This window comes from Ostrea edulis, chromosome 9, assembly GCF_947568905.1.
Source record: "Ostrea edulis chromosome 9, xbOstEdul1.1, whole genome shotgun sequence".
NCBI lineage: Eukaryota > Metazoa > Mollusca > Bivalvia > Ostreida > Ostreidae > Ostrea > Ostrea edulis.
Window position 1 is genome coordinate 26,274,855 of NC_079172.1, and position 26,589 is coordinate 26,301,443.

Here is a 26,589-nt window from a genome sequence, read left to right on the forward strand (position 1 = left end):
TGGTGTTGTAGTAGTGGTTGGAGTTGTAGTAGTGATTCAAACTGTAGTAGTGGTTGGAGTTGTAGTTGTTGAATTTGTAGTAGATGTTGGAGTTGTAGTAGTGCTTGGAGTTGTAGTAGTTGTTCAATTTGTAGTAGTTGTTGGAGTTGTAGTAGTGCTTGGAGTTGTAGTAGGTGTTGGAGTTTTTGTTGTTGTTGGTGTTTTCGTACACAAGATAGGTCAAGTCCGAAAGTTCCTTGACTGTCACTTACCCATATTAAGTGTGTTTGCTTGATCAAGGTAAGGCGTCAGGTTCGAACACGGGCCTCCCGGTTGCGAACGAACGCCATAACCACTAGACTTCAGCAATCGCTCAAACGTTTACACGTACTTATGAAGGCCGGACTTTTATCTCTGTTGAATCCGACATACAACATTGTGTTTTGGAGTAAGGAATCGATAATTGCTGTAAGTACTTTTGTTTCGGTGTAAGGAATCGATAATTGCTGTAAGTACTCTTGTTTCGGAGTAAGGAATCGATAATTGCTGTAAGTACTCTTTGTTTCTGAGTAAGGAATCGATAATTGCTGTAAATACTCTTAGTTTATCTTTAGATATCATGTATTCTTGTTATATTTTCAAACATTTGTATTTTAAGCCCACGCTTCAGCATGACACCAAAATGCCCCTTCAGAATGCTCGCGAGTTTCGTGACAATGAATACGACAGGGAGCCATTATACCTTAGAGATAAGAAAAGGGGCAAAAGAACCATTGTGGGCATCATTTTGGGAGTTCTTTTAATCGGAGGCATTGCAGCTGTCCTTGCCTGGTTTTTGACACAAAGGGGTAATTATAGCATATGTACTAATTAATATCTACCAGAAAGGATATTGTTTTCGCCAATTTGGCTCCTCAGAAACGTAAAATTCATTATTGAGATTTGAATATGTGTTGTTTTGTTAAGCTCTTTTCCAATGTTATATTAATTACTGGCTTCATATCATTTTGTGTTATATGATGACAGAAATATAACGATTTATCACCTTTTTGTACAAAATTAAAGGTATATGTACCGTATTGATTAGTTGTTTTTTTTTTCGATGATGGAAAACACACACAAATTTTGTCAGTATGTTAAACTATATGAAATAATGAAGAATACCTGGCAATTTCGACAAAGTATTGATGAATTTGGTATTAACGATAATCTGGTTTACTCAATGCAAGGTCAAAACAATGACTTTCTAATGTATATTTATGAATGATTGATGGCAAGGGAAAGTATTATTAGAAACACCACGTAGGAAGAGGATTCCGTTTACTATATGTAGTCGTGTTATAAAAAAGTGATTTTATGTTAACTCCTCTTCACACCCCACTGCTCAAATTTCTGATGTATATGTTACAAGTATGTACACATGTCGCCACTTCTCCAGAGGGCACTACGCATGCTTCGTTTTCAATTAGAACTGTTATCGTCTCAAAAGTAGTCCACCAGGAAAGTAAATAATGCGTAGGAATCAATTAAAAAATAATCCCATATCAAAATATTAGTACACTGTAGTTCTAGCCCACTGGGGAAACAGAGGATTTCAATAGTTTTTTCTTCTTCTTTACTCTATGATTATGAAAATAAAACTGCAAACCATAACAAACCTGTCAATCAACCGTTATTAGCTCACCTAAGCTGAAAGCTAAAGTGAGTCTGTCTGTAAACCATTTTACATTATCGATTTCTTATCTAGAGCCACTGTGCCAATTTCAACAAAACTTGGCTTTCAAGTTTATCCAAATGAAAGGTCATGTTCCCTTCAAAGGAGAGATAATAAAAAAAAAAAATGCAAAAATAGGGTGGGGTCATTAAAAATATTCTCCAGAACCACTGGACCAGAAGAGCTTAAATTTACATGAAAGCTGCTTGATATAGTGCAAATTCAGGTTTATTAAAATCATGACCCCCGGGGTAGGATGGGACCACAATAAGGGATCACAGTTTCACATACAAATGTATGGGAAAATCTTTGAAAATCTGTATCTCAAGAACTACTAAGCCAGAAAAGTATACATTTAAACGAAAGCTTCCACTGGTCCAGAAAAGTACAAATTTACACCAAAGCTTCCTGACATAGTGCAAATTCAAGTTTGTTAAAATCATGACCCCATGGGGTAGGTTAGGGCCACAATAGGGGATCACAGTTTTACATACAAATATATAAAAAGAAAGTCTTTAGAAATCTTCTTCTGAAGCACTATTAGGCCAGAGAAGTATACATTTACACGAAAGCTTCCTGTCAGATATAGTACAGATTCAAGTTTGTAAACATTATGCCCCCCCTCCCCCCCGGAGTAGGTTGGGGTCCCAATAAATTCTTTAGATATGGGCCAAGGTGATTCGGGGAAGCGGGGTGGCCCATGAGTCTCTTGTTACAAGATTGGTTTTCACTTTTGATGATAACAGAAGTGAAACGGAAACATGCATAAACCTATCTGGCCACCGCGAGTCCTATATCGTGATCAAGGTAAACGGGGTAATCCATAGTCAAAATCAGAGTGTAAAGAACGGTCTAACAATTGGTATGAAACACGTCAGACAGCATTTGACTCAATGACAAGCAGTATTGTCAAACTAGATCGTTATGACGACCATAGAATTTGCTAAATGCTGACTTTAATCAAGACTGTTGAAATTCAGTCTTCTTGACGAAGACGCCCAGCTAATAAGTATTTGTTACATGTATACAAAACATTCAAAAACCTAAAAAAGTACTAACTTTATGACGTCATATATAAATAACATTCAGTTTTACCATTCATCATTTGACATATGGATACATTTATGATACTTTTCTTCTTAATTTTCAAAAGGAGATGAACAGGACGCCTCTATAAAATATTGTAAGTATTTGTATGAATGCGCAGAAAAAATCAGGTTATGGATGCAAAACGTTGATGTATTTTCAATGATATTGCTACATGTATAATCATGAAGCAAACAGCAAATTATTGTTGTATTGCATATTCAATGCCCTTCTTTAGATGTTGATATATTGATTGTTATTTTAGTGATAACGTAGTGTTTCGGTAAAAATTGTTTAAACCGGCCAGCAGTTATCACACAGAATTTCCTCGGTTTGCAGAAGTTTGGACTCTTTTTCCGAGTTATTTTCCCTTTTGAAATGAAACTATGGTACAAGGGGACATGTCTGTCTATTGGTAGTTTATCTCAGCAAACATCTCATTCATCTTCTGCCATGCAAATACTTTTTAGGTGTGAAGGTGAAATGAATTTCTGAGGAAATGCTAATTTTGCTATGAGTTACATGTCGTTTAGAACACAATAGTTTGCTTTCAGTCGGTGTTTTCAATTCAAGCCTTTAAAGCTTTAATCATTTTATTGACTAAAGTTTTCAATTCTCTAAGCATTGGACCTTTCAACTCACAATTTAAAACGACAATTTCAGAATCGCAGTTTAGATGTGTTTAGCTTTGGGGCATCGAGCTTAGGTTGAAATTGAACTGTAAATCTAAAGCTATTTTTTGGTTATAGGGCCATCTTTAGGAATGTTTTGGGTTATATTTTTGCACCATTAAATGTTACTCATTAGAAACCATTGAAAATCGTGTAAGAATATCTCTGATTCACTGATTGCTGTCGAACTACATGTAGCTGAAATCGTATGTATATGTAATGTGAAAACTACTGCATAAAGTACATGTACCTACTACATGTAATGAAACTTGAAAGAATATGACACCCCTTTTCATATTCCATCTTTAATTTCAAGAGAAAATATCGCAATTTATGTACAAACTCCTAGACTGAATTTTTATAAGATGAATTTTTACATATTTTGAGTGCACCCCAACCAAAACTATTTTGTATATTATAAATTACAAAAATGCGGGTACAGCAAACACTATTATAATGAATTCAGCGAGGTGATTTTCATTTACTGTAATTTTAAGATTTCAAGAGTTATAAACTTATTGAATATACCGAATTACGTTTACAATGAATCAAAATTGTTTGTACACTGCAGTTCGCTATTAGCGTGTTTTACTGTACAATGAAACATTTTTATGTCTACATTGTTGGAAGATATGAGTATACATTGCTTTAATGTAAGGATTGATTTCTGTTGCTATAATTCTGTCGTGTTGACATCAATAAATGAATCAAGTTTATGCGAATAAATCAAGTACAAAATAAGTACAAAAGTCCAGTTTAATACTCTGTTCCAAAGCATGATGATCAATTGTTTTCCTTTTTGTTTTTTATGACTTCCTTTCCATTTAGAAATTGTACATCCATCTCCAAAAGGATTGCCAATAACACAAAAATCAGATTCAAATCTTTTAAAATTGTTTTATGTCTATAAACAGGTATGTATAAAGATATTTGTATGAAAAGAAAACGAGTCATTTAAGTTATATCATATAGCAAATTATGTTACTTTACAGATGTAGTGTTCGGTGAAATGAGTCTAGACCAAGTATTCTATGAAGAACTCGCCAATTCGTCTTCTCCAGAATTCAAGAATTTGAGTACAGAATTCTGTGGCGCAGTATGTATTAAAAACGATGAATGTTTGTCTTTATCTTCCCTTCAGTATCATCTTTTCGCTGTTTGTATAAATGATTTATGGCTTGTCAAACACATTTACCATTTCTGTTGTGAAATTGTTCGTTAAAAGTAGGTATGGACATGTTGGTCTCTCGGTGGGCATCCGAATTCTGAACCCCACCAAATACTTCTTGTCCAATGAAAATGCACGATTTTGAACCAAAGCAGGATAAAGTTCCCAATGTTCCTTTTTTCAATTGTGGTGTTTTCATGATTTAATCAATATTAACAATGTTAATTTCAATCTCTGGGGCCATAAAAACTCACTTTTGATCTCAGTCGCACTTTTTTTCTCTGTCTCGTGACTTAGAAGAAAGGTGAACTAATCATCGGTCTTGGGCAACAGTTTTCCAGGTCTAATCCTACCTCGGGATGATAGTTTGATTGTTCCCATGAAGCCATGCGATAAGCATATTATATTGGTTTCGCACACACGTACACTTACACACACTTTCTATCAATCTATCTATCTATAAAATTTAAAAAATTCTTTTTCGTTTTTAGTTTTTTACCTATACAATTACCGATCTTGTGAAATTGATTGCATATTGTTTAACGTCACTCACTAGAATCTTTCACTCCTATGGAAACGTCACCATTGCTGGTGAAGGGCTACAAATTTAGGCCTATGCTCGGCGCTTACGACCTTTGAGCAGGGAGGGATCTTTATCGTGTCACACCTGTTGTGACACGGGGTCTCAGTTTTTGCTGTCTCGTCCGAACCATTTAGTCGCCTTCAATGACAAGCAATGGGAACTGAGGACCTATTCTAACCCAGGTTCCCACAGGAATCATTGTGAAAATGTTTGTCTATCGTTAGTCTGTCGTCCGTAAACCTTTCACAGTTTGAGTTTTAATTTAAACAAAAAATCAGTACAATCATACCTAAAACATCATTGAGTAAAGGCATTCAAGTTTGAAGAGACAGGTTCCTTCCGAAGGGATAGAGTCAGGAAAATGTAAACATAGGATGGAGTGCACGTGTTGGGATAGAGTCAGGAACATGTAAACATAGAATGGAGTGCACGTGTCGGGATAGAGTCAGGAACATGTAAACATAGGGTGGAGTGCACGTGTCAGGATAGATTCAGGAACATGTAAACATAGGGTGGGGTGCACGTGTGAGGATAGAGTCAGGAACATGTAAATATAGGGCGGGGTGCACGTGTCGGGATAGAGTCAGGAACATGTAAATATAGGGTGAGGTGCACGTGTAGGGATAGAGACAGGAACATGTAAACATAGGGGGGGGGGTGCACGTGTAGGGATAGATTCAGGAACATGCAAACATAGGGTGGGATGCACGTGTGAGGATAGAGTCAGGAACATGTAAATATAGGGTGGGGTGCACGTGTCGGGATAGATTCAGGAACATGTAAACATAGGGTGGGGTGCACGTGTAGGGATAGAGTCAGGAACATGTAAATATAGGGTGAGGTGCACGTGTTGGGATAGAGTCAGAAACATGTAAACATAGGGTGGGATGCACGTGTGAGGATAGAGTCAGGAACATGTAAATATAGGGTGGGATACACGTGTTTGAAAAACCCACCTAATCAGAAAGGCTGATTTTTAAAAAAAATTTCCTAATTCAAAGAAGATTCAAGTTGGTCGACTTTTTGAGTCCTAATGAGGCCATGATTGGGGATGAAGGTTTTGCACATGAATACATAGTGAATTGGTTTGAAATATTTCTTTTCAGGTGCCATATAGCCCCGTCAAACTTAAGGCATTATTATAGTAGTGATTAATTGCTCCTTCAACAAACGCTCGGCATTTAGAAGCGAGAATCACAAGTCTTTTGGATATGACTTTAAAAACATAGGTCCCGTGTCTCGGCAGGCGTTGACACGTTAAAGAACCCTCACTTCTACGGCCTTGAGCGCTAAGCATAGGTCTAAATTTGTGGTACTTCAAATACATCTGGTGACTTCTCAATATGAGTAAAACTTTCTCGACGGGACGTAAAACAATATACATGTACATATATAAAACTATACATATAAAGAAACAAACAATCTCAGGTATCACAAGCATTTTTACAACATGACTACCGGGAAACAAGAACGTAATAAGATATAAGGCTCTGGTATGTTCAGGGGCCCTTGTTTGTCCTACTATTATTTTTGTATTCTTTATAGGAGTTATGATATTGATGACTGTTGAATTTACATGTGAATAGACAGTATCTCTTCCTCTGAAGAACTGCTAGGGTATTTATATATATTTATATAGTGACCGCGTAAGGTTCGTCGTCAACATTGTTCCTGATGTTTACACGGGACTACAAAAGGGATTAAAGGTTTTGCATGAAATCTTTTCAAGAACCACAAAAGTGTATATGTTAATTGCTAGCAATAGTATTTTGATGTAGTGGATATTTAAGTATTTCCCCCTCCATGAACATTGAGCGAAGGTTTGACCTTGTATTTGCTCAGGTGAGAGATATGACCCATGGGTATCTTGTTTTTATCTTTTGAATGATTTTTTCCATCTTATATAGTTATACTGCTTTGACAACATTCGGGTCATATGCTGCATTGGGTTCGGCTTATCATAGAATATACACGTATATCCTCTCTGAATTTTGAATACTATGGTACTGTTTGAATCCAGTAGTAAAAACAGAACTTTTTATCTATTTTAAGATTAAAGATGCGCTGCAGAAAAACTCTTCGGAATACGGAGATAAATACCAACATTGTGACGTGACTAATTTCAGGTGAGTATGATTATAAACCAGTTTGTACATGTATTTCATGAATGGGTTTGCTATGGGGTCGGCTGCGGATGACGTCATGATACAGATTTTCAATACGTTGTGATAACGGTGTTACTTCATAACAAATTCAGAATCCGTACTTGTATGATTGAAAGAGCTTTCATTGAATTTAGTTTCCACGTTTATAAGATGGCTATATTAAAAAAAAAAAAACGTAAAACTGAGATCAAAAGTGAGCAGGTTTCAGTTTTATGATATCAGTTTGAATAAAACAGCATCAGAATTTGTTTTGATAAGGTATAATACGGCATAAACTGCTCTCGTCTAGGTTATATGGCATGAATTGGTGGAATATTAGCTTAAGGTAACTCCGCCATTATGTAACGTCATAGGCGTTTGCAGATTAAATGTGTGCATGGAAGAAACATATTTTTGTAAATTCTTTACTCACTGGGTACAATAAAAAAGGGTAAACTATGATGCTGAAAAAGTCTACACATTCTGATTAAAGATGCCAAGGGCAAATTCCCAGACCGGGATTTTCTCTGTTGTAGGTCTATTTTACAATGATTTCTCCGATATCCACCATTAATTTATATACATTTATAAAATGCAGTTTTTTTAAATTGTTAAAATTAAAATGTTATCATTTTTATTAGTTTCTATGCACTTTTATGATGCTGTTTAACGTAAATATGCACTTATTGATATTGACATATACTTTTGTTTATGAATGTCTGACATCTTATAAAAATGTGGCAAATACATATATTGTCTTTGATTATTTATCAAATAAACTACTTTGAACCCATAATAGTGAGACGCCACTATCTAGAGGATGGAGTGACTCTATTTCAAAATTGTATATATCAAATAATATAATTAGATAATATCACTGGACATCGGACTATGAGACCTAGTTACAATCATTTTCAATCATTTTCACAGGAACGGAAGCATAGTGGTTCAATACAAGGTGTACTACGAGTTCACTACTACTATAATCATCGAGGAAACGGTCCAAAAAGATATCAACAGCTCCCTAACACCAATTGATTCCAGTCATACACAGTTGTCTAATTTTAAGGTCATAACAACGAGTTTGACTATCACGGTAAATGTTGAGACTTATGTAATAGATCCCATAACAACTAGTTCAACAACAACATCAACTACAGCACCAGCAACAAAAACCACAACCGACAGTTCCACAGGAACCACATCCGACAGTACCACATCGACTACAGCACCAGCAACAGAAACCACAACCGACAGTTCCACAGAAACCACACCCGACAGTACCACATCGACTACAGTACCAGTAACAGTAACCACAACCGACAGTTCCACAGAAACCACACCCGACAGTTCCACATCGACTACAGCATCAGTAACAGTATTCACAACCGACAGTTCCACATCGACTACAGCACCAGTAACAGTATCCACAACCGACAGTTCCACATCGACTACAGCACCAGTAACAATAACCACAATCGACAGTTCCACATCGACATCACCAGTAACAGTATCCACAACCGACAGTTCCACATCGACGACATCACCAGTAACAGTATCCACAACCGACAGTTCCACATCGACTACAGCACCAGCAACAGTATCCACATCCGACAGTTCCACATCGACGGCATCACCAGTAACAGTATCCACAACCGACAGTTCCACATCGACTACATCACCAGTAACAGAAACCACAACCGACAGTTCCACATCGACGACATCACCAGTAACAGTATCCACAACCCACAGTTCCACATCGACTACAGCACCAGTAACAGAAACCACAACCGACAGTTCCACATCGACGACATCACCAGTAACAGTATCCACAACCGACAGTTCCACGTCGACAACAGCACCAGAAACCACAGCAACAGCTGAACCAGTGAAATATACAGCAGGTAAGGTATTCAGGAGATATACGTCAGGTCATCATACTGTGGATACATTACCCATGAAGTAACAAAGAAGAGTAGAACTACATGTATATTAAGAACCTTTTTAATATCTGGCCCCATAAAATATCAGAAAATGAAAATGATTGAAACGTTTGATAAATTTAATGGAATATATGTAAATAGATGACTGTCGAAAATACATGTATTTCGGAGACGATAACATTGTTTGTAAATGCATTTTCTATATAAAGTCAGGAATTAAAAAAAAAAAGAAAACAAAACAAAAAACATTTACTCGAAAATGCAACAAATGTTCAAAATTTTCGTATTTTCCCATCTGGTAAATAACTGATTAGATACCATTGTCAGATATTTCATACATATCACGAATTTACACATTATGTTAGTAAACGTTTTTTAATCACGAATTCACTCTATGATTACTTCATTTTCGTGGCATCATTACTGACTTGTGACAACAGAATACGAACGAAGATTTACAGTGATGAAACAAGGTGGCATCCTTAAGTTTCATATAGGAATTATAATACATGTAATTCTATCTCGAATAGTAACTTAATAAAGGGACAGAAAACCGTCACCATCGCTCTTTGCAAATTCCAATGAATAAAACAATCATTAAAGCTTTGAAATTGAATTAAATCGAATTGAATTAAATCAATTTCAGATATCCATGTTTCCAGTATAGTTGCTACTGTTGGAGAACTCACGACATCAAAAGCGTGCATAGTCACTCCGCACGGAGAATGGCTTCAAATCAACGTATCAGTCGATTCGGCCGGGGTGTCACACGTCATCGGGAAATTAGATTACAACCAATCTTTTGAAAACCCATCGTCCCTGGACAGATTTAATGCTAGTATCCGCATGAATGGTGATACAGTTGATGTGATGGTGACTCTGAATCTAACGGAACCAACAACCGAAATCTGCTCCTGGGACAACAGTTATAAAGTGTATTGCTCTGTGATTATGAACGACACTTTTCCGACTAAGGTGGTCGAGTTCAATGCAATTTCCGTGACAGGTAAGTGACTCTCAAATACAGAAGGGAAACATACCCAAACTTGATATCTTCATTCCACTGCCATGATAATAGATTGTAGTGGGTAAGACGGGCTTTATAGAAGAAAATGTTATCCCCTCATTTTTTGTTAATTTTAACTATTTTATTTTTAATCATTGTTCCTAATGGAAACGATGTACTGTGTATTAAATATTACCCTCGATAAATTGCTGGTTAATGAATGCTAAACAATTAGATATGGCGCATATATATTCGACGTATGTGACATAGGTCAATCGAAAATCGATTGTTTTATTGAACATAGATGATGACGACAACTAATAACTCAACGGGATGATTTAAGCTTCTCCATCGTCAACTCCACGTATTTATGCAGCAATATTCCATTATCACCTGCATATGGTGTTTATGTCTCTCATCTGATTGGATATGAAAGAGCTTGTGTGTATGATAAGTTTTTGAATCGAGGCAAGCTACTGACAAACACGTGGATGCTGTAGGAGTGTCAGCAGTCTAGTTGAAAGTCAGAATTTCACAAATCGTATGGTCTTCATAAGGATCTAAGTTTCCAATACAACCTGTCATTGGGTCAAATGCAGTGTGACCTGTTCCAAACTAATTATTAGGCCGTTCTTTACACACTGATTTTGACTACGGATTACAAAATATAGGGTTCACAGAGGGTATGACTGATCGACATGGGATGCTTACTTCTCCTTGTCACCCGATCCCAGAGGTCCGTGTTTGCCCAACTCTTGATTTTGTATTCATTGTAGGAGTTACATGTATGAGATTGATCACGGTTTGTTATATTCACTTTTTCGTTTTTCACACAAGCACACACTAGTGTGATCATCCAGTAATGGCATCTGGTATGCCTAAAACATTTTTAGACTGTTAAAAGTATAGCAAATTGAACGAATGTCAGACCCCTAAGGTCAAGGTTATGGGTAAAATTTGCTTTTTTGCTTATCAAAATTACAAGCCTATTGTGATTAATCATATAACATGATAATGTTTATTCTGAGATTGATTCCATTGAGGATGAGGGGACTCTATTTTAGCTTTATATAATACCTAAAACACAACTTTCAATATTCAGAATTGTTTGTACTTCCAGCTCCTATGTCAGAAGTAAGCATCGACTCTAAGGTACATTACAACGAAGGTGATCTGATGACCTTCAATTGTACAACGAAAGTGGATCCAGATTATAGTTACTTTCATGCTGAATTAATCAAAAATTCCAACACTCTTTTCACAATTCCCGGTCCAGATTTTGGGACTGGACCTAACACCGACTGTTCCATTGATTTCAACTGGGTTGGTGGTCCCCCTCTTCCGCTGACTTCCAATCAAAACGGCGTCATAGTCCGCTGTGTTGTACGAAACACTGTGCTGAATAAGACTAAGATTGCTGAAAAGACGCTGAATGTATCATCTGCTGGTATGTATAATAAACAATGGAGTGAACTAATACGATCAAATGTCCCAATTTCTAGTAACGCTAGATGAAGCATTTGTTCCCTAGTAAAATATGAGAAAATGCACTTTGCACGTATTTCGGAAGATATATGAAAAAGCGGGGTATCCTATCACAACATGGCGTATCATAATATAAAAGACCCACAGGAGTTTTCGAAATGAGAAACACAGGGGATTTTCATCTAGTAACTTTGATTTAAACTTGAACACTTGTAGGAATCAAGATGTTTGCGTACGATAGCATTCAGCACGTCTATTTGAAATCAAATATGTACATAGCACATAACAAAAACTACAGGGAACTTACTTTCCTTCTTGAGATCCAACATGAAATACATGTACTTTTTCTTTTCTGAAAGTTTGATAAACCTGAATAAGAATTACAGCTTATGATTTAGTATTGTATACAAAGATTTTCGAAATTTCCATTTCAGTGCCTTAATGTATCGAGTACAATATTGATCACTGTTCGTTATCTTCACCTTTCATTAACACCACTAGGAACTAAAGTTTCCATATTAGGTGCCTGTCTGGCATTTTGATACTCTTTTTGAAACAATTCCCAATATCCATTTCAGTGACCCTCACCTCTCATACTTGACTTTGAAAACCAATATGAATCAAGGACGTCATATAAGTAATACTTTCTGCGAGTTTTAAGGCATTCGAAAAGAGATTTGTCTTAAATTTTGAATGCAGGGCTGAACAAACTAATCAAGAAAGGTCTTATTAATGAACGAATGAACAAACATACCATCGTAGAAACGACCCACATAACTGTTGTATTGATTGATTGAATATTGTTTAACGTTCCTCTCAAGAATATTTCACTCATATGGAGACGTCACTAATGCCGGTGAAGGGCTGCAAAATTTAGGCCTATGCTCGGCGCTTATGGCCTTTGAGCAGGGAGGGATCTTTATCGTTCCACACCTACTGTGAAACGGGACCTCGGTTTTTATGGTCTCAGGCGAAGGACCATCCCATTTAGTCGCCTCTTACGACAAGCAAGGGGTACTGAGGATCTATTCTAATCCGGATCCCCACGGGAGAGCACCTGTTTCAAAAAGATGAAAATAATATATACATTTCAAAAATAAAATAACGATATGTACATGAGTGTGTGTATAAAATAACAATATACATTACTTTATTTCAGGTGTTGCATTTTTTGAATATATCAAATCAAACCTGAAAAAAAGTTTCCAAGAAATAGAATGCATAGCCTGCAGTGCGTCATCAATATTTCAGGAAATCATTTTATCTAAAGATGGTGCCGAAATTGCTGTTATGAATAGTTCAGGAACGGCCTCAATGCTTATAACTAATGCGAGATACTCTGTAACAACACAATCGTTTAGTGGGGATGAACGACTGATCTTGAGAATATCCAGTGTGGAGTGCGAAGATCAAGGAATGTTTGGTTGCAAAATGTCGACAAAGAACAATTCTATAATAACCGCTCCCAATATGACGTTTATTGTGGAAGGTAATTAATTTAACGTTTACTTATTTGCCTACATTATGTATTTGTATTCAGAAATTTGTGAATTTTTGATATATTTCAAACGCGAAATTGTCAATTCAGTTTCGCTGTATCTATGCGTAGTCAGGCACTTCAACGTACTGTAAACGTATTATATTTGGCGGAAATCGTTTGTTCAACAAGTTAGCTTAGATTTGATTTAGCGCATTCCTGAATTACTTTAAACATCTAGATTTACGGATGGCATTTAGCGATGTATTTGATTTAGCGGAAGCTGCGTTCCGCCAAAGGCGCTAAATAGAATACACAGCCAAATGTAATACATTTACAGTATTTAGTTTGATCCATATAATTTCCCTAGTAATCTTGTTCTGTAAATAGTATTTTAAAATAATTGTGATGTACTTAATTATACATGTTTACATGTACTTAAACACTGTGTTATCAAATTCTATCCATCAACTATTATCACTTCTGAATTACTTGGTCATATCCTTACTGAATGTTATTGTCATATTACAAGGAGCTAAACCAGAATTGAAATTACATCCCGACATATTCGAACCTTTTGCTAGAGCAGGCCTCAATCATATTTGTTCCACGGAACACACCGGAATGGAAGAGAGAAATAACTACTTGGAAGTTCAAATATTCAAACCGAACACTGTGACTGGTTTTAGATACTCAAACAGAATAGCAGAGACCGAAAAAATGCTGGATCCTACGAACAATATAACTTACATCAACATCACAGGAACGACTGCCCAGTTCCTTCTTGTGTCTGATTGGAAAACGAATGTGTCGTGTAACAACCCGGAAACGATAACATTTTTGCTGGACTTGACGATGGAGTTCAATAACGGGACTGTGAAATGTGTGCTGAAGGACGACGAGACAGTGCACTCTTCTGTGGAGTCACGCATAACAGTGATTTCTGGTAAGACATTTTCTATAATTTCATAACAATCTAGGAAGAATTTCAATCTCATTGATGACAGATTAGTTTGTACAAGGCTTATTGGTCTTTCTTTCTGTTGTTTGAATTGTAACGAAGAATTTATTTTAGGTAACTTTTGTGACGGATATGAGCACCAATCTATCAGAAAACATCCGAACAATGACTGCAATAGTTTTGTCGATTGTTCGAAAATCGAAGGGAAAATGTATGCCGTGGGAAATCAATGTCCTACTGGCCAATGCATGGACTTTACAAACAAATATTGTGTAACTTGTGACGGAAGTTTTACTTGCGAGGAAGTAACAACACCTGGTAAAAATGTTTTTTTTACTCCTAATTAACACTATTAGTAATGATAGCACATTTAATTTGACTTCGATTCAATTTTATAGTTTATTTCATGTGTAATTTCTTTTAAATGTTTAATATTAAGCTAGCACATGATCTACAATATGAAAAGAAATCTTACTTTGTGTTGATAACGTTCTTATCTATTTGTTGGTAATCATAAATATAACTTTAAGGTGGAATAGCAGTCATAAAATTTAAAAACAATCATATCATTTGAAGTGGGACGTAAATTCAAAATCATTGACAATAATATTCTAAACACATAATGATATTGATATATTCCAATTTACTGTAGATATCAAGGAAAACGCATCATTATTTCAAATAATTATGTTAAATAGTAGATGTTTAACAGTAAACTTGTATGCATAAGACCTCATTGTATCCATTTAGGGCCTACAACAATAATGACAACCCTACCCCCTGGAACACGCTGTGAGTGGGAATTTATTTTACCTACATTTATATCAAATAGAAATGGCTTCAATGTTTTATTTCATATTATCCATGATGTTGTAGATCCCCATCAAATTGTAGAACTATTTCTGTGAAATGTTGCAAGAACTAAATGTTCATTAAAGGACAATATATATATATATATATATATATATATATATATATATATATATATATATATATATCACAAGAAAGCATTATGAATTCGGCTTTCAAATATGGTCATATATCATCGCAACCAAATATTGACCAACGTCCTTTTGAGTCCTGTGTCTGCTGGGTATGAATAGGGCCTAATTTGACGTTAAATCTGATTTTCAGAATTTGTGTATTTCTACATTACTTTGATGAAAGATGTGTGTGAATATAACGCTTTTTTGCTATATATCCTATGTGTATCATGCATTATGTTTTCAACAATATCAGTGCAAAACGTTTGATATACAAGACATTTATAACATTGCGGGTATTATAGATGTGTCCTGTAATGATTCCACCCACTCGGAGGGGACATCAGCCATCGTAAAATGTGTTGTCCTAGATAACACATTCGTCAGTCTAAACATCACATTCCTCCCAGAGTCAAGTCAAGGGAGTGAGGAAAAAATAGCGGGAATTCTTCCAGACGGCACGGTGCAATCTCAGTCCCGTCCTGACATGGACATATCCACCAACTTTGCTTCATCGCCTATGATTTTATCAATGACGTTCCATTCAGTAAATTGCAGTGGTAAAGGACGATATAGTATCACCGGCATGGGAACAGATTCATCATTTGCCCTTTCTGTTGAAACATTTAGACTAAATGTTATTAGTAAGTTGTTTCTTTATCATTTTGAGTTATCAAATTGATCAGGTCAATTAGCAGTAATTAACCAGCATTTACATGTACAACGATGGCAGTAAATAATTGAATTAATTATTGAATACTGGAAGCATGTCTATTATATAACTTATACTCTGTAAGGCACAGGAATCGGTCAAGGTTGCATTACATTTCTAAATATAGATAACAATTCGTTCTCAATCACTGTAAATGTACAAAGTTTAGACGATATACTAGAACACACATGTAGTTACATGTGTGTCAGTGAGTCATTTTCAGCATTTATCACAAGACAGCAATATTCATATAAAACCATTCTCGTGGGGATCCGGGTTAGAATAGGTCCTCAGAACCCCTTGTATGTCGTAAGGGGCGACTTAATGGGAAGGTCCTTCAAATGAGACCGCGAATGAAGAGACCCCGTGTCACAGTAGGAGTGCCCCGATAAAGACCCCTCCCTGCTCAAAGGCCGTACGCGCCGAGGTTACAGAATCGTACAGTCCCTCACAGGCAATGTGACGTCTTTATAGGAGTGCAAAAGTCTTCAGTGAGACGATAAACAATATACAACCAACCAACTAACAAATAAAACTACAGTTATCATTCATGAAACATCGATATAAGAGACTTTGATATATGGTATAAAATGGTTTGCTAATAGGCATTATGTAGTTAGTATTCAATTATGAGTACTATAAGTGTACCTGTTAACAATATTTGCAACTCACATATTCCAGTTTTGGCAATACATTTAACACAAAATCAAGATATCTAAAAAAAAAAACACCTCTAAAATCACACCAATTGTAACACATTGTTAACCTTATCCAGTCACTGAACATTTATGATATCAGTTTCAGATCAAACAGTAAGTACCAAATTCATAGTAAATCAGAACAGTTGACCATTTGGTCCACGTTTAGAAAATCAAAACTATTGACCGTTTCGTCCAGATGCGAGAATAAATCATTTAATGTTCTATGTGTTTTATGTTTCGGGGGAATGTTTGTTTCGGGGGGTATGCTTGTTTCTGTTTCTGTATTATGTCACCAGTTGTAGGCGAAATACAACAAATTTAGACCTATGCTTAGTGCTCAGGGCCGTATCAATTAGTGATCTTTAGCGTGCCAACGCCTTCCGCGACACGGGACCTTCATTTTTACGGCCATATCCCAAAGATCCGTGTCACTCACCTCCACTTCCGAGTGTTTGGCAAAGAACTAGTCACTATATTTTTGTTTACGTCTAAGGCTTGGCGCGGTCATGACACGAACAGGGCTCCCGACCACGAAGAGAATGCTCTACCACTGACCTACCGCTGTCAGAAATTGCAACTAATTAAAGTTTTCTTCCCAGATATTAAGTATAATTGCGAGCTTTCATTTGAATTGAACAAAACTAGTTATAGATAAATGAACTTCTAAAGGCGAGTGATTTGTACCATAATTTTATAAAGGAATGTACCGTATTTCTTTTAAAACTAGTATTACTAGTGACCATAATGTTTTATGTGATAGAATACTTCCTTAGTTACCGGCCGCGGTCGCTTAGTGCAGGTAGGTCGCTCACTTTGCATCAAGAAACCTCCCTGGGTTGGTCGTAATCATCATAGACAGGTAAGAAATTGTGACACTTTCGTTACGGCTGGTGAAGTCTCTACATTGGTGAATTGTTTTTTTGATATGACGTAAAATAATACATAAAACTTACTCAGTTACTTTACATTTGTCACAAGCTTTCAGGGATTGAACAAAAATAACCATTCTGACTACACATTTCAGCAGAAACACAATTACTTTATTATATATTTTAAAAGTTCAGTTCAGTTCATTTTGTTAAACTATTTGTTTGATCATTTTTTTTAAATTGACTCTAGTCTTTGTGGAGTGGATATATCGTAAAACTTTAAAGCACATATGCTTTATTATAGTTTGTCCATTTACTAATTACTATTATTGTAAATCCTATATCACAATAAGTACAGCGATATGTTAAAATCAAGTCCATTATTTAGCGTGAAATCATTTGATTTTGCGGGGACTAATTTACGTGGATTCCCAGATTTTACCCTTTCGTTGGGATGTAATTTCGTGGGTATGGTTTCGGTACATTGAATTATCATATTTGTGTATTTCGTTGTGGTTTGGAATTCCTGAGATAGGAGTAATCTGGAAATCCATGAACTCTAATAATTTTACAGTACTATAAAAATTAATTTTCAGGCAATCTGACAGCATTCAGTATAAACACGAGTCCAATTTACCAAGAGGGTTCACAGATTGAATTCAACTGTACAGCTACTCTAGATGAGTCTCACGCAGACATTAAAGCGTACTACAAAAGACAATCAGAGAGCAGTTTTACCAAAATTGAAGGATCAACAGTTATCACTGGAAGAAACGACCCACACTGTCTTGTGAATGTCGTTTGGAAACCATCAAATCTTATGATAGGTGATGGAAGTTTCAATAATACCGATCTTAAATGTTCAATTATGCAATGGCCATTTGCAAATAAATTTAAGTCAATTACTGTTCGAAGCGCAGGTATAGTTTCGCATGGAAGTTTTAAAAAAAAAATAATTATCTTTTAATTATTATTAAAACAACTGATATACAATAAACAGATTTACATAAGAAAAAAATTCAACACATAGATTTGTACGTATTGCATCTCTAATTTGATACACTTGCGTGTTTTATGTGTCACTGAATTATAGGGATTTGCATATATTATACACAAACATAATACACCAGACATAGACATACAAGTATTATACATATATTATACACAAGCACTATACATCAGACATAGATATACAAGTATTATACATATATTATACACAAACACTATACATCAGACACACAAGTATTATACATATATTATACACAAGCACTATACATCAGACATAGATATACAAGTAGTATACATATATTATACACAATCACTATACATCAGACATAGATATACAAGTATTATACATATATTATACACAAACACTATACATCAGACCCACAAGTATTATACATATATTATACAGAAGCACTATACATCAGACATAGATATACAAGTATTATACATAATATATTATACACAAACACTATACATCAGACATAGATATACAAGTATTATAGATATATTATACACAAGCACTATACATCAGACACAGATATACAAGTATTATACATATATTATATACAGACACTATACATCAGACATAGACGTACAAGTTTTATACATATATTATACACAAGCACTATACATCAGACATAGATATACAAGTATTATACATATATTATACACAAACACTATACATCAGACACACAAGTAGTATACATATATTATACAGAAGCACTATACATCAGACATAGATATACAAGTATTATACATAATATATTATACACAAACACTATACATCAGACATATATATACAAGTATTATACATATATTATACACAAGCACTATACATCAGACATAGACATACAAGTATTATACATATATTATACACAAACACTATGCATCAGACATAGATATACAAGTATTATACATATATTATATACAAGCACTATACATCAGACATAGATATACAAGTATTATACATATATTATACACAAACACTATACATCAGACACACAAGTATTATACATATATTATACACAAGCACTATACATCAGACATAGATATACAAGTAGTATACATATATTATACACAAGCACTATACATCAGACAAACAAGTATTATACATATATTATACACAAACACTATACACCAGACATAGATATACAAGTATTATACATATATTATACACAAGCTCTATACATCAGACATAGATATACAAGTATTATACATATATTATACACAAGCTGTATACATCAGACACACAAGTATTATACATATATTATACACAAGCACTATACATCAGACATAAAAATATAAGTATTATACATATATCATACACAAACACTATACATCAGACATAGATATACAAGTATTATACATATATTATACACAAGCACTATACATCAGACATAGATATACAAGTATTATACATATATTATACACAAACACTATACATCAGACATAGATATACAAGTATTATACATATATTATACAGAAGCACTATACATCAGACATAGATATACAAGTATTATACATATATTATGCACAAGCACTATACATCAGACATAAATATACAAGTATTATACATATATTATACACAAGCACTATACATCAGACATAGATATACAAGTATTATACATATATTATACAAAAACACTATACATCAGACATAGATATACAAGTATTATACATATATTATACACAAGCACTATACATCAGACATACAAGTATTATACATATATTATACACAAGCACTATACATCAGACATAGACGTACAAGTTTTATACATATATTATACACAAGCACTATACATCAGACATAGACATACAAGTATTATACATATATTATACACAAGCACAATATATCAGACACACAAGTATTATATATATATTATACAGAACACTATACATGAGACATAGATATACAAGTATTATACATATATTATACACAAGCACTATACATCAAACATAGATATACAAGTATTATACATATATTATACACTAGCACTATACATGAGACATAGATATACAAGTATTATACATATATTATACACAAACACTATACATCAGACATAGATATACAAGTATTATACATATATTATACACTAGCACTATACATCAGACATAGATATACAAGTATTATACATATATTATACACAAACACTATACATCAGACACACAAGTATTATACATATATTATACAGAAGCACTGTACATCAGACATAGATATACAAGTATTATACATAATATATTATACACAAACACTATACATCAGACATAGATATACAAGTATTATACATATATTATATACCAGCACTATACATCAGACATAGACATACAAGTATTATACATATATTATACACAAGCACTATACATCAGACATAGATATACAAGTATTATACATATATTATATACAAGCACTATACATCAGACATAGATATACAAGTATTATACATATATTATACACAAACACTATACATCAGACATAGATATACAAGTATTATACATATATTATACACAAACACTATACATCAGACATAGATATACAAGTATTATACATATATTATACAGAAGCACTATACATCAGACATAGATATACAAGTATTATACATATATTATGCACAAGCACTATACATCAGACATAAATATACAAGTATTATACATATATTATACACAAGCACTATACATCAGACATAGATATACAAGTATTATACATATATTATACAAAAACACTATACATCAGACATAGATATACAAGTATTATACATATATTATACACAAGCACTATACATCAGACATACAAGTATTATACATATATTATACACAAGCACTATACATCAGACATAGACGTACAAGTTTTATACATATATTATACACAAGCACTATACATCAGACATAGACATACAAGTATTATACATATATTATACACAAGCACAATACATCAGACACACAAGTATTATATATATATTATACAGAACACTATACATGAGACATAGATATACAAGTATTATACATATATTATACACAAGCACTATACATCAAACATAGATATACAAGTATTATACATATATTATACACTAGCACTATACATGAGACATAGATATACAAGTATTATACATATATTATACACAAACACTATACATCAGACATAGATATACAAGTATTATACATATATTATACACTAGCACTATACATCAGACATAGATATACAAGTATTATACATATATTATACACAAACACTATACATCAGACACACAAGTATTATACATATATTATACAGAAGCACTGTACATCAGACATAGATATACAAGTATTATACATAATATATTATACACAAACACTATACATCAGACATAGATATACAAGTATTATACATATATTATATACCAGCACTATACATCAGACATAGACATACAAGTATTATACATATATTATACACAAGCACTATACATCAGACATAGATATACAAGTATTATACATATATTATATACAAGCACTATACATCAGACATAGATATACAAGTATTATACATATATTATACACAAACACTATACATCAGACACACAAGTATTATACATATATTATACACAAGCACTATACATCAGACATAGATATACAAGTATTATACATATATTATACACAAGCACTATACATCAGACAAACAAGTATTATACATATATTATACACAAACACTATACACCAGACATAGATATACAAGTATTATACATATATTATACACAAGGTCTATACATCAGACATAGATATACAAGTATTATACATATATTATACACAAGCTCTATACATCAAACACACAAGTATTATACATATATTATACAGAAGCACTATACATCAGACATAGACACACAAGTATTATACATATATTATACACAAGCACTATACATCAGACAGACATACAAGTATTATACATATATTATACACAAGCACTATACATCAGACATAGATATACAAGTATTATACATATATTATACACAAGCACTATACATCAGACATAGATATACAAGTATTATACATATATTATACACAAGCACTATACATCAGACATAGACATACAAGTATTATACATATATTATACACAAACACTATACATCAGACATAGATATACAAGTATTATACATATATTATACAAAAGCACTATACATCAGATATAAAAATATAAGTATTATACATATATTATACACAAACACTATACATCAGACATAGATATACAAGTATTATACATATATTATACACAAGCACTATACATCAGACAAAGAAGTATTATACATATATTATACACAAACACTATACACCAGACATAGATATACAAGTATTATACATATATTATGCACAACCACTATACATCAGACATAGATATACAAGTATTATACATATATTATACACAAGCACTATACATCAGACACACAAGTATTATACATATATCATACACAAACACTATACATCAGACATAGATATACAAGTATTATACATATATTATGCACAAGCACTATACATCAGACATAGAGATACAAGTATTATACATATATTATACACAAGCACAATACATCAGACACACAAGTATTATATATATATTATACAGAAGCACTATACATGAGACATAGATATACAAGTATTATACATATATTATACACAAGCACTATACATCAAACATAGATATACAAGTATTATACATATATTATACACTAGCACTATACACCAGACATAGACATACAACTATTATACATATATTATACACAAACACTATACATCAGACAAACAAGTATTATACATATATTATACACAAACACTATACACCAGACATAGATATACAAGTATTATACATATATTATACAGAAGCTCTATACATCAGACATAGATATACAAGTATTATACATATATTATACACAAACACTATACATCAGACAAACAAGTATTATACATATATTATACACAAGCACTATACATCAAACATAGATATACAAGTATTATACATATATTATACACTAGCACTATACACCAGACATAGACATACAAGTATTATACATATATTATACACAAACACTATACATCAGACAAACAAGTATTATACATATATTATACACAAACACTATACACCAGACATAGATATACAAGTATTATACATATATTATACAGAAGCTCTATACATCAGACATAGATATACAAGTATTATACATATATTATACACAAGCTCTATACATCAGACACACAAGTATTATACATATATTATACACAAGCACTATACATCAGACATAGATATACAAGTATTATACATATATTATACACAAGCACTATACATCAGACATAGACATACAAGTATTATACATATATTATACACAAGCACTATACATCAGACATAGATATACAAGTATTATACATATATTATACACAAGCACTATACATCAGACATATACTAACAGAATCCTTCATTAGTACGAGTGTGGGATAGGGAAATCCCACCGAGGGGACAAGATTCGCAGTCTAGGACGAGGCTGTGCCGAGTCCTAGACGGCAAATCTTGTTCCAGAGGTGGGATTTCCCTATCCCACACAAGTAAATAATGAAGGATTATTTTTCTCACATTTTACCTACAGTTTAGTGCATAGATTTATGAGCTATGAGAAAATTTTAAATTATGAAAATCCTCATTTGAACTTCAATGCAAAAACTAATTAGATAGGCAGAAAGATCATACCCAAAAATGGTTTACACTGTAAGTGTAAACTAAAAAACCCAAGGTTGTCCATCAGAAAGTATACTACATTAAAATTTAAAGAAAACAATGCAAAATATTTTAGTTCACCGTGTAACGTAAATCTTCACCGTGTAACGTAAATCATAGAAAATATATGACGTCACAATCAAATGACGTCGCAGCAGTGTGAGACAGAAAAATCTCACATGGGTGTCTCGCATGGGTAAATTCGATCTCACACTGGTGATAATGTGAGAAATATAAGTATTATACATATATCATACACAAACACTATACATCAGACATAGATATACAAGTATTATACATATATTATACACAAGCACTATACATCAGACACACAAGTATTATACATATATCATACACAAACACTATACATCAGACATAGATATACAAGTATTATACATATATTATACACAAGCACTATACATTAGACATAGATATACAAGTATTATACATATATTATACACAAACACTATACATCAGACATAGACATAAGTATTATACATATATTATACACAAACACTATACATCAGACATAGATATACAAGTATTATACATATATTATACACAAGCACTATACATCAGACACACAAGTATTATACATATATTATACACAAACACTATACATCAGACACAGAAGTATTATACATATATTATACACAAGCACTATACATCAGACATAGATATACAAGTATTATACATATGTTATACACAAACACTATACATCGGACATAGATATACAAGTATTATACATATATTATACACAAACACTATACATCAAACATAGATATACAAGTATTATACATATGTTATACACAAGCACTATACATCAGACATCAGACACACAAGTATTATACATATATTATACACAAGGACTATTTATTTACCTTTTACAGAACAGCGTGGAGAAATTCAAAACGAGCGTCCTCTACACTCCCTAAACATCTAAAGTACATGGATAATACAGCCGATAATGTTATAGACATGTGCAACCTCTGGAGAAAATATTATTCTGATCTTGCCGCGGAGAAACACACTCCAAACAAATTTGATGATTCATTCAAAGAACATATTGATGAATATGTAAATCATCTAGATAGTGAGTCCAGAAGCTTCTCCCAATCTACTCTTGTACAGGATCCATTATCGACTGAGGAAATACGGCAACATATTACAGCAATATCAAAGGGAAAAGAAGCGGGTCCAGACTTTCTTACAAATGAACACATCATATACGGCGGAAACAAACTCGTAGATCATTTATGTATTCTTTTCAACCACATATTGCAATGTACATATGTTCCTGAAATGTTTAAGGTTGGTAAAGTAATCTTTATCTACAAAGGCAAAAATAAAGATAAATGTAACCCTACAAACTACAGAGGTATTACATTGACTTCTGCAATAAGCAAACTATTTGAAAAGGTTATTCTATCTCGCATTGAAAATGAATTAACTGAAAAGCGCATCTTATTTCCACATCCGTTACAATTTGGTTTCAGAAATGAGAATGGTGCTATACCAGCCTGTTATGTCTTGAAAGAAGCCATTGGCTATTATGTATGAAGGGGTTCGCCAGTCTTCTGTGCTTTTTAGATAACGAAAAGGCTTTTGATAGAATATGGCATAATGGCCTTTTATTTAAACTGCATACTCTTGGAATTGAGCGTAGAATATGGAAAATCCTGAAATACTGGTACAATGGCAATAAATGTTTTGTATCCTTTGCTGGGATGAATTCGTCATTATACAATGTTTCACAAGGTGTTGGTCAAGGAAGAGTTCTTAGTGCTTTTATGTTCCTTGTATATGTAGACGATCTCTTAAATGAAATTTGTAAACTCAACTATGGGTTATTGTTGGGTGATATACATATACCAAGTATACTGTTAGCAGATGATACTGTTTTGCTGAGTAATTCGCCTCGCTCTCTTCAAAGTCTGTTGGTTATTGTTGAGCGTTATGTATACAAATGGAGACTTCATTACAACCCATGTAAAAGTGTTTTTATAGTTTTTAATAAGTTTCCTCTTTCATTTGTAAATCATGAAATGAAATTATTTAATGATCATATACCATATTGTGATAGTGTCATATATGCAGGTTGTTTGCTTCAAGCAAACATGAAATGTGACAAATTGACAGATCGAGCGTGCAAGGCTGCAAGAACTAAAATACATTCCTTGTATACAATTGGTGTGAACAGTTTTCAGATTCATCCTATAGTTTCAGCTAAAATTTGGAAAAGGATTGTGTTACCGTCGACATTCTATTCTTGTGAGCTATGGACAGCATTATCTAAAGAAGATCTGAACAAAATTGAATATATCCAAAGACATTTTTCTAGAATAATACAAGGTTTTTCAAAATATTCTCCATCTCT

General features: G+C 33.5%; 2 protein-coding genes across 2 annotated transcripts; both read left to right on the plus strand.

Moving 5' to 3' along the window:
- The first annotated feature begins 2,852 nt into the window (after nucleotides 1-2,852).
- Nucleotides 2,853-13,962, plus strand: LOC130050493 (mucin-2-like). Its single transcript, XM_056150686.1, has 9 exons — nucleotides 2,853-2,876; nucleotides 4,443-4,546; nucleotides 7,254-7,327; nucleotides 8,276-9,249; nucleotides 9,935-10,294; nucleotides 11,415-11,741; nucleotides 12,939-13,268; nucleotides 13,789-13,845; nucleotides 13,946-13,962. The coding sequence occupies exons 2-9, from the start codon at nucleotides 4,460-4,462 to the stop codon at nucleotides 13,960-13,962; spliced, it is 2,226 nt and encodes a 741-aa protein (XP_056006661.1). The 5' UTR covers nucleotides 2,853-2,876; nucleotides 4,443-4,459.
- LOC130050304 (uncharacterized) lies at nucleotides 13,883-25,279 on the plus strand. The gene is made up of 6 exons (XM_056149985.1): nucleotides 13,883-14,202; nucleotides 14,332-14,535; nucleotides 14,968-15,009; nucleotides 15,506-15,844; nucleotides 18,079-18,402; nucleotides 25,103-25,279. Exons 1-6 carry the CDS (start codon nucleotides 13,977-13,979, stop codon nucleotides 25,153-25,155), a joined length of 1,188 nt encoding a protein of 395 aa, XP_056005960.1. The 5' UTR covers nucleotides 13,883-13,976; the 3' UTR covers nucleotides 25,156-25,279.
- Nucleotides 25,280-26,589: the final 1,310 nt, after the last annotated feature.

Excerpts from the sequence above, each read along its gene's own strand:
- LOC130050493 (XM_056150686.1), top strand. The coding sequence starts at position 4,460 with ATGAGTCTAGACCAAGTATTCTATGAAGAACTCGCCAATTCGTCTTCT. Across the intron at positions 7,328-8,275 it reads TGTGACGTGACTAATTTCAG|GAACGGAAGCATAGTGGTTC; the intron begins GTGAGTATGATT and ends TCATTTTCACAG. Across the intron at positions 11,742-12,938 it reads GCTGAATGTATCATCTGCTG|GTGTTGCATTTTTTGAATAT; the intron begins GTATGTATAATA and ends ACTTTATTTCAG.
- LOC130050304 (XM_056149985.1), top strand. The coding sequence starts at position 13,977 with ATGCTGGATCCTACGAACAATATAACTTACATCAACATCACAGGAACG. Across the intron at positions 15,010-15,505 it reads CCTACCCCCTGGAACACGCT|ATGTGTCCTGTAATGATTCC; the intron begins GTGAGTGGGAAT and ends CGGGTATTATAG. Across the intron at positions 18,403-25,102 it reads AATTACTGTTCGAAGCGCAG|AACAGCGTGGAGAAATTCAA; the intron begins GTATAGTTTCGC and ends TACCTTTTACAG.